Genomic DNA, 15,000 nt, shown 5'->3' on the forward strand with positions numbered 1-15,000 from the left:
TTAATATATATATATATATATATATATATATATATATATATATATATATATATATGTATATATATGTATATATGTATATGTATATGTATATGTATATGTATATGTATATGTATATATATATATATATATATATATATATATATATATATGTATATATATATATATATATATATATATATATATATATATATATATATACATATATATATATATATATACATATATATATATATATAAATATATATGGATAAATGTATATATATATATATATATATATATATATATATATATATATATATATTATATTGATACATTTATACTTGTGTGTACATATATTTTTTATCTATAAATACATGCACAAACACAGACCAACCTATCTTTCTAGTTATTTAGTTCTGTAGCTGACTGTCTGTCTGTGTATCAATCTACCAATATATGTTTATTTATACATGGTTTAGTAAGACTTAAATTTATTTAGATTTGTTTCTTTTTCTCTCTCTTTTTTTTTACCTTCGTTTTTGAGCTGTTTGAGAATATATTTTTAATACTTATAGATATTTCATATTTCAGTATGTATTCATAAGATTTTATGCAGGCATTAAGTTTTTTTCTTTTTTTCTTTTCTTTTTTTATTTTTTATTTTATGTAAGATTATGTGAATTTTTTTCTCTGCAAGTATTATAATTTTTCTTTTTTTTCAGGTTGCTATTAAAATAATTGACAAAACTAAAATCGATGCAGAAAACCTGAGAAAAATTTTACGGGAGATAGAGATCCTCAAGAAGCTGAGGCACCCATATATCATCCGCCTTTATGAAGTTATGGAAACAGAGCGCAAGATCTTTTTGGTCACAGAATATGCCAGCTACGGGGAGTTATTTGGTGAGTCCCACGCAAACACTGTGAATTGTCCACTATAGTTTCGTTGTTTTTATATGTATAGCTGTTATTATTAGTAGTATCATCATGTTGTTATTATTGTTATTATTATTATTATTATTATTATTATTATTATTATTATTATTATTATTATTATTATTATTATTATTATTATTATTGTTACCATCATCATTATTATTATTATTATTAGCAAATTGTTATTATTAAATTATTATTATTGTTATTATTATTGTTATCAGATTATTATTAGTAGTAGTATTAGTAGTTGTAGTAGTAGTTGTTGTAGTAGTACTAGAAACAGTAGTAATAGTAGTAGAAGTATTATCATCATTATTTTTGTTATTGTTATTATTATTTTATTTTTATTATTATTATTATTATTATTATTATTATTATTATTATCATCATCATCATCATCATCATCATCATCATCATCATCATCATCATCATCATCATCATCATCATCATCATCATCATCATCATCATCATCATCATCATCATCATCATCATCATCATCATCATCATCATCATCATCATCATCATCATCATCATCATCATCATCATCATCGTCATTATTGTTATTATGATGATGATGAATGTAATTATTATTGGTAATTTTTTATTATTTATAATGTTTATTTATTTATTCTTTTCATTTGATGAGTTCTATAAGTGGTTAGTTACCATATTACTTAGATTTTCAAGATTTTTCTTCCATAGATTTATTATTATTATTATTAAAATATTATTTTTGTAATATTATCATTATTAACATTGTTATTATTATCAAAATTGCATTTGTTATTATTATTTTTTTACTATTATTATTGCAGTATTATTATTGTTATTGTTATTGTTATTATTGTTATCATCACCATCATCATCAGTAATCATCATTATATCATCACCATCTTCATCATATCAATAATCACCATCATCATCATGTCAATAATCATCATATCATCAATCATCACCACCATCATCATCAGTAATCATCACCATCATCAATAATCATCATGTCATCACCAATAATAATCAATAATCATCATCAATAATAATCATCAGTCATCATCATCATCAATATTTATCTATAATCATGAACATTATAACCTCTCTGATCGGGATTCGATCCCTCGCCGCCAATGCACGTGAATGCAAGACAGCTGCTCTACAACTCGTACACAACCCACTAAAAGGAGTGAGAAACTAGGAGCTTACTAGCATCCATAGAGGTTACCTACCTACCTAAGGATAGTGAAGTTTCACACTCACTCCCTGTGGGCATTTGGTAATGCGGTAATGCATTATTCCATCTTTCATGCACCTCAGGTTATCTGATTTGGGATTTGTCTTGCTCTGTCCATAAATACCAAGTGCCCTTGGGGAGTGAGTGTGAAACTTCGTTATCCTTACTCATGTATGAGTAGGTAGGTAACCTCTATGGATGCTAGTAAGCTCCTAGTTTCTCACTCCTTTTAGTGGGTCGTGTACGAGTGGTAGAGCGGCCATCTTGCATTCACGTGCATTGGCAGTGAGGGATTGAATCCCGATTGGAGAGGTTATAATGTTCATGATAGAAAATGCGGTAATGCATTATTCCATCTTTCATCAATAATCATATTATCATTGTATCATCAATAATGATAATATCATCATTTTCATATCATCATTATCATATCATCATTTTCATATCATCATTATCATATCATCATTAATCATCATCATCATATCAATAATCATCTTCTCATCAATGAGCATCATCATATCAAAAATCATCATTATATCATTATCCAACATCATCATCATTGATAATCATCTCATCATCATTATTATTTATCTAACAGCATCATCATTGATAATCATTATATCATCATTATTATATCATCATCAATAATCATCATCATCATCATATCATCATCAATCATCATCATTATCTCATCACCATCATAGGCTATCATCATCATTCATTATTATCTTCATCATCATCATCCATCATTATCATCATCATCATCATCTATCATTATCATCATCATCATCATCATCATCATCATCATCATCATCATCATCATTATCATCATTATCATCCATTATTATCATCATCATCAATGTCATGGGAATTTGTATTTGTTTTAGTATTGTTATTGTTACTCCTATTGTTGCTATTCCTGTTGTAGGTGTTTTGATTATTATTATTATTATTATTATTATTATTATTATTATTATTATTATTATTATTATTATTATTATTATTATTATTATTATTAGCAATATTTATTGTAGTAGTGGTGGTAGTAGTAGTAGTAATGATAGTAGTAATAGTAGTAATTGTAATAATAGCAGTTATAGTAATGTTGTTAGTAGTGTTATTATTATTGTTATTGTAATATTGACAACAATGATGGAAGTGAAAATGAAATATATTTTCCCAAAAAGTAAAGGAATGGGGTAAATAAATGAGGTCAAATAATATTTGTAAAGGACTTCTTGGCAACTAAGCACTTATGGAGAAATATATGTGTAAAACCTATAATCGAGCAATATTATAGATAACAGTTCATGTACCAATATACACATAGCTACTCCGAGCATTGATAGCTTAGGAAATTGAATTTGAATGATAAGTGCTTAAAAGATAAATGGTGAGCATGCTGGTTTATTTCTGCATTGTTTTTATTTATGTGTGTTTTTGTTTTTGTTTTTTGTTTTGTGTAGTTCTCTTGTGTATAGGTATTGAGTATTTAAATAGTTGTTGTGTATGGAAGTGGTTGAAATCAGGGAAAAGTGATGCCTAAAGTTTTTGCCTTGCTGTTTTTTGCAACATAGAAGGGGAAGTATAGACAGGGAAGTGTCAGGTTTTACTTATTGTGGATCAAAATTAATTTCCTAGTATTTAGTCTTATACATTGATTTGGTTAGAAGGCCAATTGTTTCATATTAAAGTCATTTTAACCCAGTGCCGACGGGTAAAAATGTTTGGCAAGTGGATGTATGGATGGGCTTGTTGGCGCGCATCGGCAATTTCCCCTGTTTACTCCCGGCTCGATCGGTAGTTTGCGTGCGACATTTAGCACCTAAAAGCTTTTATTTTGCTATAATTTATTAAAATATTTAAATTTTGAAGGTTTATCTTTATTATAGGTGCCATTGCCTAAAATCCTTACCATATAAATGAAGCCGCTACTATTGGAGAAAAACAAACTCCATCTGGCGAGCCAGTGGCGCGGGAATGGGCATGACACGATGCTACCTGTCTTTCGGTCCACAACAGGCATGGCATGTACGTACATGCCGCCCACTGGCTAGGGGTTAAGCAGGGAAAGGTCTTGCCTAAAATTTCAAAGCTTTTTCTTGCTAACTTAATAATTTTGCTTGCTTTCTCAAACGATCCCTGTAGATGGCTAGACTTTAGCTTGCTAAGTCAAGCGGTGTACCGTCACCATGGCAACAGCCTCAGTCGCTTACCTCACTGGTTACAATCCTTCGAATGTGGCCGTTGGCCAAGAACTGTTTAATATTTTATGAAAGAAATAATTTTTATGGTATCTGATTCTGTAATTTATATGAAATTTTATTCAAAGAAATAGAAAATAACTGAAAAAGAAAGGAGATAATGAAGATTATGGGAATGAAAAGTTTTTTTCTAATAAGTCATAAATCATTATAAGACAAACATTTTATCTCTGACTTTTAAACTCCTTGTCTCTCCAAATTGAGAATATATCTACTATTTAATGAAATAGAGAATATTTTAAGTGAAATAGTCTGAAAAATTCTAGCAACATTCTTCTATTGATATTGAATTTGGTGACTATTCTTTTCAACCTCATAAAATCATATAGTTGGAAATGGGTAGACCTACATTTCAATTCAGTAATGTTCATTTGTTTTGATAGTGCCTGAGAGTGCAAGGGTTGTCAATTGGAAGTGCATGTCACTGTTTTAGGGGCTCAGTATATGTATATAGGAGAAAATATTGCGCTTATTAAAGAGATAGATTTAGGGTAGATTTATTTACTTCTCTGCCATCTTGATGCGGCGCTAGCCTGTCAGTTTTTAGAAATACGCGCTCCAGCTGTTACCAGTCACCAGTAAAATAAACTCCACCCTCAACTTATGCCTAAGATATCTCTCTCCAAGATTGTTGATAGGAATACTTTTCTATTGCGTTTAAAACCCGGGATATGTATATGTTGTGTATTATTTTGACATTTCCATACTCTCCAAGAACTGTTATGATTTGTACTTTATAGAAAGACACTTCCACATATCTGGCATCACTGAACAAGTCTTGCCTACTGATCCAAATGATTTAAGCAGGGAACGGTACAGTTTGTGGTTTATCGGCAAGAATTCTTGCCCAAGTGCTCCCCTCATGAGTTGTGTCTCCATTTTGTCCTTTATCATCTTATGCGCTTATGTAGAGTTTTAGGAGCTTTAAAATTGCACTTTGGTACAGACAATACCTTTTTAGTTTTTTGGCATGACAGGTATTAAAGTTTTAATTTTGCTTATTTCTGTCATTCATGTTAGGGACAAGTAATCAGGACAAGTAATAATATAAAATATTTTAGAAATATAGGGAAATATTATGTCATCATCAGATTTTAGATCTTGTAATGAAACTTTATATATTACTTGGTGCTTCTAAACCATAGTGAAATATTTTAAGTCCTACTTATGTATATATTCACTGATATTGTTGTGTACAGTTTTCTTTTTATGTAGCATTAATTTTCATAATTTTTATGCAAGTGATAGAAATATATTCTTTCATTGACTACTGTCAGGGCTAAACAAATGATATAATAGCAAATAGAAAGTTACATAATTATGTAGGACAACTGTGAGCATGGACGTTAGCAATTCTGCTATCATATGTGAATATAAGACCACCACGAGAGAGTGTGGCTATAGTGCAGGTGAATGAAGCGGATCTTGGCTTGTGGGTTTATTGCTGAAGGTAGATGTAAGACCCCAGTGGGATCCCCTGTCCCCCCGGATGCCAAGGGTGGAGTGGTGATGAGCTGGACCATATGTCTTGGTCTGTCGTCATCTCTGTCTCTCCATCTGACAGTGTGGAAGGTGCGAAACATTTGCTTCCTCTGGTGATGTAGACTCGAGAAGACTTTGACAAGAAGATACAGCCTTTGTTTCAACCAGGGACAGAGGTGTGGAACAATATTGTTTGCATTGCTCGGCCATGTGCAAGGCTTGTCCTCAAGCTGTCTGCAACATCTTGAGCACTGATGGTGTGTTAGGATACAAGTTTTGTTAGGCGTCAACAGATGGTTCCTGGTGATCTGATGCTTGCTCAGGTTGTCATGTGCCAGAGTAGCAGGTGTGATGGAGGCTTTTCAGTGAGGTGCAACATTCAGTAGCAAGGAGGGTCGCATTGACTTCAAAGGCTGAAATATTAAAGTACCAGGCCAGTAAAGGGGCTAAGGAGGAGGATAGTAACTTATTTGTCAGTAACCTTTCTAAGATTTCAGAAAAATGAGAGCATAACAAGAACAGTGTCACAGGAAAGGTCATGTTTCAAGTGAGAAGGTTTTAATTACTTGGCATTGTTAGGATTAGTAAGTTCAGTATAGTACCATCATAAAGAATTGAGAAAAATGAATGATCAAGACTTCCATGTCTTTGGGCTGAATAGGCAAGTACTTATGCTTCGGATACAAAAAGGTAGCTGAGCCTGAGCTTAATTCTAACAATGGCATCAATCATAACCATCCTCTTTGAAAATGCTTGTAACTTCTCATTGTGGTGGGGTGCAGATTTCTTCGCTTATGTCCATGAGCTAAGCTAGAAATAAACTTACAAGTACTTATGCTTTGTACACATTGGGCCAGCTGGGCCTGGACTTAATTCTAAATGTGCATATCTCGGGCATGTCAGTTGTATTTATTGTGTAAGCAAAATATGCATAACTTCTCGGTGTAGTGTTTGCAGCCTTGAGCTGTGCTTGAAATTGATATCTGCTGTGTATTGCCATTATTTGCAACAGAATGAGCTCCATCAGTTTTTTACATGTTACATATTCACTAGTAACTTAAAACTAAAGAAGCATAAATTATTACTGAGGACAAGATATCAAATTTCAAGATGACGTCATGAAAATGAGTTGGGTTTAGTTAGAAGTCAAGGGGATGGTGTGTAGTACAGTTCATAATCCTAGAGTTAATTCTGTATAGTGTGGTCTTGAAAATGGGTAAAGGGTAAAAGTAGGTAATCAACATGTGTGTGAGTAAGTGACGTTAGCATGATAAGTATTAGAAAAACAGGTATAAACACAGGCATTATGAAAGACATAATGATATTCACACTCAGAAGAAGGAGTAATGAAGTCCCTACTAGTAGTGATACAATATGCAGGTGAAAACTGTAATGTTACAATGAAAAGTAAAAATGAATAGTATAAGAGGATCAGCCGAACATTTCAATAGTTTAATAAACTTGCACATAGTCATTTGTGTGGAGAGAAAATAGAATATAATGAAATGTGCAGTGTGAGAACAACAATGATCATACAGAAAAAGAACACAAACACCATAATTTTACCAGTTAAAGAATTGTAAGGGCAGGAGAATGAAATGTGAGGTAATGAGGGTGTGTCACTTTAGTCTGGTGTCAGTGTGTTGTTAATTGTGTTGTTAAAACTGATTGACAGAGAGAAATTTTGTAATATAGAATTAATAGTGTGTGTTCGTTGAGAAAGAAGGCAACTCATATGTAAGGTTTGGGCAGGTGCAGGAATGGCAATAGTTAATCTTGTGCTAATAGATATACTTATTTTAATGATACTAAGGAAGTATTGGTGATGGAGGGTAGAACTGCAAACTTCATGGTTGTGCTGATGAAGGTTTGCGAAGAATTGGCAAGGCAAGTAGGCCACATTGGCGAGAGTGGCAATGTAGAGTGCGCAAATACATCTTCAGCTCCTTCGTCAGGAGGGTGGCATAGGCATGAGTGGTACTAATAGTAGGGCAGACATGGTGTGGGTAGGTGTGGATCAGGAGAGGATGTAGCGATGGCTGGGTGCTAAGGGACGTGAGGAAGCACTTCGTATCTTGGCACTGTTTAGTGCAGATAGGCAGCAGAAAGTTGGTGAATTATTCATCATCATCATCATCATCATCATCATCTTTATTATTATTATTATTATCATTATTATTATTATTATTTTTATTTTTTAAATTTTTTTATCATGTTTCTTCTCTGAAAGATATGACATGCTCTCTAGATTTAAAAAGTTAACTTGTGCAGTCCATGTATCATAGATTGTTGATTACAAATAGTCTAATTATTTGGTTGCCTAATTACCCAGTTACACAAAAGTTTTTCTTTATAAATGTCTTGCATTCAGTTTGTATACCATAATGAAGAACGATAAGTTTGAAAGCATGAATGGCCGAAAAAAATGTTAGATTCAAATTGAAAACTATTGGGAAATTTTTAGAATTATTATTATTATTATTATTTTTTATTTTTTATTTATTTATTTATTTATTTTTTTTTTTTTTTATTTTTTTTTCATATAGACTTTGAGTACCTCAGGATGTGTTTTGCATGTGTAATTTATATATAGTAGTATTCCTGTATATTGGTCTTGTTCAATCTTTTATGCTTTTTTTTTTTTTTTAGAAACTATTTTCTGACCCTGTGGCTGTGGGTCAATACTCCAGTGAAGGAGTTCCATTAAAAATGTGTTGATTATTTTTTGTTAATTAACTGACTTTTTATTTCATGTATTTTTTATTTTTTGAAGGTCTTACTTTCTTCTATTAATATTTCTACATTAGTAGGTGATTGGCTTAACTGGTTGCCTGTAGTGACTGCATGTATTAGTTGAATTCTGTGTAATATTTTGTTTAGAATAGCTTTGAAAGAGTAATGCGATTGAGTAACGTTGCACTGAGAATCAAGTTCAATTTATATTTGAAATTTTGTTAATAACTGACATTAACTTGAATTTTTTTTATTCCATTGTTTTGATTCTAATGATACTGAGTTCCCTTCTTCAGATTTTTTTTTGTGTGTGTGTGTGCATGTCCTCTAGTGTAATAGCTGCAATTATTTATTTCATATTGTTTTTCTGCAAATGTTTCATATGCTTTATTTTTTTTTTTGCAGGTTTTTCATATGCAGTAGTTCCTGATGTATTTCCTTTATTGCAGACTATGTTGTAAATAATGGGAGGATGATAGAAAAAGAAGCAAGAACCAAATTCATGCAGATTGTTGCAGCTCTGCGCTATTGTCACAAACGTGGGATTGTCCACAGAGATCTCAAAGCTGAAAATTTACTCTTAGATAAAGATCTTAATATCAAGCTGGCAGGTGAGTAATAGTCTTCAAGTATCGTCTGCAGAAGTGAGGCATTTTATCTATTTATTTTGAAGACATTTATTAGACTTTTACTTTGTACAAAAGCAGGTGACTTTTTATCTGTATAATGTTTTATTTGATTTGATTATAGTTATATTTTGTAAATATATGTAGGACTTGGCTTGCAATCCAGAGTTTGGCTGCTTCTATAATTAATTATAGTCCTAATATGAATTACTTGTGTGAACCAATTTTGATGTGCATGTGATCCTTTTCAAATATTTTCACAAGAAAGAGAAAAATAGGAGGGAATTAGAGATGGAGAGGAGAGAATTAGAGAAGGAGAGGAGAGAAAGAGGAAAGGTTAGAAAGAGAGAAGGAGAGAAAGAGAGGCATCACCTGAGATCAAATACAAGGCAGCAAGATTTATAGATGAGAACACTACTGATGCATCACAGTTGCATCTGCAGCGTTCTCACGCACACACAAACACACACACAGACAGAAAGACAGACAGACAGAGACAGACAGACAGACAGAGACAGACAGAGACAGACAGACAGACAGACAGACAGACAGACAGACAGACAGACAGACAGACACACAGACAGACACACACACAGAGACAAACAGACAGACAGAGATAGATGGACAGACAGAGACAGACTGACTGACTAACTGACTGACTGACTGACTGACTGACTGACTGACTGACTGAAGAAAGAGAGAAAGAGAGAGAAAGAGCATCTCTTTATGCCTCCTGTCCTTCATGGAGTAAGTCCTTTACAAAGTGAAAACATATATACTCTGTATGGCACTGACCTATAACTCAAAAAGTGACTCAGATGATGATACGGTTTAGAATAGTTAAGTTAGATAGAGAATTGCTTTTGAAATTATCTTTTTATGTGCTTTTTATCTTTAAACAGCAACCACCTCTCCCAGTCCTTTGATCTTTGTTGTATTGGGGGGGGGGGGCTTCTGCTTGTTGTATGTGTGGGGGGGAATACGGAAGCGCTGACTAAGACTCAATGTAGGGGACCACCTCTCCCTTGGACCTCAGTTTGGGAGGTGGTGACTGAGGCCCAGTGTATGGGACTTCCCCTGCCTTGGACCTCAACCCTCGTCTCAACTAATTTTACATGGTCTTTTCTCCTCCCCCTTTTCTTGTACTTCTCTTTATCCCCTTCTTCTGTCCACTTCCAAAGATGTGAGAACCTTGCTGAAAGGATGAAAGGCTGATTTTGTGTCAGTTTGTTATTCACTTGGTATTGCCTAGCCCTTACCCTTTATAGGAACCCTGACAGGTAGACCATTTTTCTCCCCACTTATATTTGGCTCGCCATGACCAATAATGATTTTTTTAGCCATATTAGTGGCATTAAGGATTGCCCTTTCATCAACTAGTGTATCTAAATTTGATTTCACTAGTTTCCTGATCCCTGCCTCTCCTTTGACCATGGCTCCAACCTCTGAGATTAGTAATCCCTCAATGATGTTTGCTGACAACTCTATCCATCCCGAACCACCCACTCAGGTTATTACTCAACCCCCCCACCCTCTTCCTCCTACCCTCTTCTTTTAGATGTTTCCTTCTCTACAAACCTTTTGAGTACTCTCTTTAGCCCAGCTAAGTGAGAATGATTCTTTGTGATTCACCCTGCAGCCCCTTAATCTGACAATACCCTTCTCTTCCAAAAATGTCTCCAAAAACAAGTAGGTAAAGTTTCCTTTCACAGTTATTCCAATTCCAATTGCTCATGCCTTATCACAGTTATATGTGAATTGCAAGATCATTCACTATCAGCTCTTACTGACCTCACTGGTAAACCTATGCCTACAGAACCTCACTCCTCTCTTAATTCTTTGGATCCAGTTGCATCATGGAAATCACAGTGCTAAAAACCCTGGCAATGGGTTATATAAGTGGCCAACATCCCAGTCGTGCAGCGGTGACAAGACTCTGTGCCTCCCCTTTGCAAAGTTATTTTTTGTAAACTTTTTTTTAGCTTCATCGCATTTTTCCAATGTCCATATTCATCTTTTATAATTGCTTATCTTCCTTGCACAGACTCCAAATCATCTCTCCATGTAGTAAATAACTCAGTGCAAAAAAAAAGAAAAGATATGGAACATTTGGTTATTTGTATCATATATCTATTTTTTTCATAATTTTCAATTTTATGTAGTACAACATGCGCCGCTGATCCCATCGTCCAGGAATATGGTGCGCAGCATGAAAATGGTGTCCTCCCAGGAGCTGGTGCTCTTTCAGTCACTGCTTAGGCACGTTACATTCCAAATTTGTTTATTTGCTCATGACGACAAGATTTGTCATCCAGCCTGTGGCCAGATTGTCCGATTGATGGCACGTTCACATCTCCTGCCCCTCAGCTTAAGTTTTTCTATGATGTGACCACAACGTCATCTGGGTCCAATGTGTTAAACTCAAACTGTTTCAATCTCCCCAGCTGATTGTCCTATCTACAATAAGAACTGGTTAGACTGACCTACTTGCCTGCTTTGTTGACTATGATGCTGTAGCAGTACAGTGCTATGCTATTCCTCTTAGAGGGCAGTGTTAATCCTACACCAATATTGCTAAGATTAGCTTCCATAGACATGACCTCATCCATAAGGTTCTTACTAGTGAAGCCGACCGTGTTGACTTTTTCCTTGTCACTGTCAGAAATGTTGGTGTTTTTACCCAGCTAAACACTATCGCTCCACAGCCCACTGCCCTCCGTGTGTCCACCCTGGTCATGGATGTTCAATTTGTTTGCTCAGTCATGTACACATGGCAATTGTGGTGGTATTTTATAGGAGCTGCCCTACGTACAATCTCAAATGTCTGGTAGTAGTTCTCAGATTCAAACTAGGCCTCATGAAGAAGCATGGGGAGAAAGGTTTTCTGTCTCTACCTATTCTAAGACTATTCTTCACTCTACTCCCCTCCCATCTTCTCAAGATGTCTCAGCATCTCCCCCAGTATCTCTTCCCTTTACCCTGAACCATCCTATATCTACTTCCCCTCTTCCCCAATCAAATTCCTTTTCCAATCTTAAACTAGATACTCCAATCTATACCACTTCCCTGATGCTTACCCCTCCCACCCCTCCTCCTCCTCAAGTTACCTGTTGCACCAGGCAGCCAAATAGTTCTTCTCTATCTTCTCCTACCACATTCTATCCTATGCCCTCCTCTTCCTTAAGTCCATGGACACATATCCCATCTTCTGCTTGTTAACACATTTTTATTCTTTTCACCACAATACTTTACCATTGTGCTATATGACCTAGATGTCTAGCACAGTTGTTAGTTGTTTGTTTTTAACCATTAATCATTAAAGATTTAAACATCATCTGTTATTGATTATGGTATAGTGCATTGTATCACAAGTTTTTATACTTTTTTCTCTTGTTTCAGACTTTGGCTTCAGTAATTTCTATACTCCTGGTGTTTTATTATCAACATGGTGTGGCTCACCTCCTTATGCTGCTCCAGAACTTTTTGAAGGCAAAGCATATGATGGCCCAAAGGCAGATATATGGGTGAGTATTTTTTTTTTTTTTCTTCTTCTTCTTTTCTTTATACAGAGTAAATAGGTGGACACCTTATCTGTATTACTGAAGAGCCCTTTTGATATGGTAATGCTTCTGTTGGTGTCCTCCTTTTTGGTATATCTTGTGGATCTTCATACAAATGGACTGGTGGGGATCACGCTGATAATTTTGTCATTTTTATTTTTTACCCATTAGCGATGGGTGTCTCATATATGAGACCCGAAAAAATAAACATTGCTGGGCGTCCCGCCAGTGTGACGCTGTATTGGGGCTCATGCTCCAACGCAGTAGTGGGCCGCGGCCGGCGGGTGGACAGACTCTGGGGAAGCTCTGCCCGCCGATTTTGTAGCCGCCTGGAATATTTTATTTTTGGCTTCAAAATATATCGGCGTGAATGGGTTAAGGGGGGGGATGTAAAGGTTACCAAAGCATCTCTGTGATAGCTAGGATCCATTATAAAAGAGTTGGTTCTTGTAAGGGGAGACATTATAGTTAATTCCCCATGTGATTTATCTTTTTCAGTAAAGCTTACTATTCAATTGTCTTTTGCAGAGTTTGGGAGTTATATTGTATGTTCTGGTGTGTGGTTACCTGCCTTTTGATGCAAATACCCTGCAGACCCTACGATCAATTGTTGTAGCAGGGAAATTTAGAATACCTTTCTTCATGTCTGCAGGTAAGATTTTAAAATATTAGATCCATGCATTTTTTATTACTTTTATTTAGAGGAAATGAACATTAAAGCCTCCTCTCAAAAGTGAATAATTTCATAATTTAAAACACTATGGAGTGAAAATATGTATCATAAATATTTGTTCCATTTCGGAAAAGAAATCTTAAAAGTGTATAGTTGTGATTGATAAGTAAGGAGGAATTATTTGAGAGGATTACGTTGTGAATATGATATATTTGGTCTGTAGAATTTATGAATTAAATTCTGGAGACTAAAAAATGTATATTATGAAGCTTATACTGGCTCAAACATGGCATAATCCTTAATCATATTTTAGAACTCTTTGGCTATTTCATGGAGAGAAACCCATGATATATAGACTGACATAGAAACCAAATAGAACATTTTTCTCAGTCTTATTTGATCAAACAGCCAGATGCATGAATAATAATGCAAGCTTAACTTTTTTACCGTGTTGGCATGTTTTTAATGTATTAATTGACAGAGAATACTATGACAGAATCATATTTTCAACTCATGTGCCTTCTATTTCCAGAATGTGAGAATCTGATAACAAAGATGCTGCAAGTGGATCCAGACAGAAGATTAAGTATAGAAAGGATAATGCAGCATAAATGGATAACACAGGTATTGATACTGTATTTATTATTTTTTTCAGGGACAGTACATCATTATTTCTCCTCATCACCTATTGCATAAGTAATAAAATAGCAAATAGAACACTGATAGATGTATTTTGACATTTTTTATGGATTTCAGGAAAGTCTTGATCCAAGAATTGATGAAGTGTTACAGCATTACAATACTCCAGAGAGTGACAATCCCCCTCCTGACAATGCTCAAGTAATAGAGCACATGACACACAATATTCCTAGCCTCGATAGGGAGAAAATCCTTCAGGTAAGCTTCATCATTCTATAGTATTATTTGTTACCATGTAGAATCTTTGTAAGTTTTGGATATGTATGGAAAATATGTTCTGTGTTTTTTTTAGATATCCAAAAGTTTGTTGGAACTTTGTTCTGTTAATGATTGTCAATAGATTTTGCATTATTCATTGATAGGGTTGACATATATAATATATTTAGCCAAAATGATATTAAGAAAATATATGTTAGTTTATTAATTGAAGTTGACTGATTAATTTAATTTATGAAAATTGATGCATATACATAAACCTTTGTTACTGACGTTATTATAACTTGTATTTCAGTCCGTGCATGGGGCAAGGTTTGATCGTATTAGTGCCATATATAATCTTCTTGAGGAACAACTGATAGAATCAGCTGCATCTTCCCCATCGATAGCCTTGTACCCACAGCCACTCCCAGTTGTTCCCACACATCACAGAAAGTCATCCATTACCACAGGTAAGGCCAACCAAAATAGTTATGTTGCATGCTTTTTTGTTCTTTAGCAATGGAGAATTGAAAAATTAAGGTTAACAAGGGTGCATTGTGAAGAATATTCTTGTTTAGGTTTATCCCCTTTCCCACCAGTAACCAGGATAACCATTTTT

General features: G+C 34.3%; 1 protein-coding gene across 4 annotated transcripts in view; it reads left to right on the forward strand.

Annotated features, from left to right (window-relative positions):
- LOC113823518 (serine/threonine-protein kinase SIK3) overlaps positions 1-15,000 on the forward strand; it is a 100,936-nt gene that overhangs the window by 13,901 nt on the left and 72,035 nt on the right. For all 4 annotated transcript variants that reach the window (XM_070144692.1, XM_070144693.1, XM_070144691.1 and 1 more), the window contains exons 2-8: positions 702-882; positions 9,075-9,236; positions 12,651-12,775; positions 13,340-13,463; positions 14,017-14,108; positions 14,241-14,381; positions 14,695-14,851. In XM_070144692.1, coding sequence (XP_070000793.1) covers positions 702-882; positions 9,075-9,236; positions 12,651-12,775; positions 13,340-13,463; positions 14,017-14,108; positions 14,241-14,381; positions 14,695-14,851 — 982 coding nt within the window. The remainder of the gene's footprint in view (positions 1-701; positions 883-9,074; positions 9,237-12,650; positions 12,776-13,339; positions 13,464-14,016; positions 14,109-14,240; positions 14,382-14,694; positions 14,852-15,000) is intronic.

This window comes from Penaeus vannamei, chromosome 32, assembly GCF_042767895.1.
Source record: "Penaeus vannamei isolate JL-2024 chromosome 32, ASM4276789v1, whole genome shotgun sequence".
Taxonomy (NCBI): domain Eukaryota; kingdom Metazoa; phylum Arthropoda; class Malacostraca; order Decapoda; family Penaeidae; genus Penaeus; species Penaeus vannamei.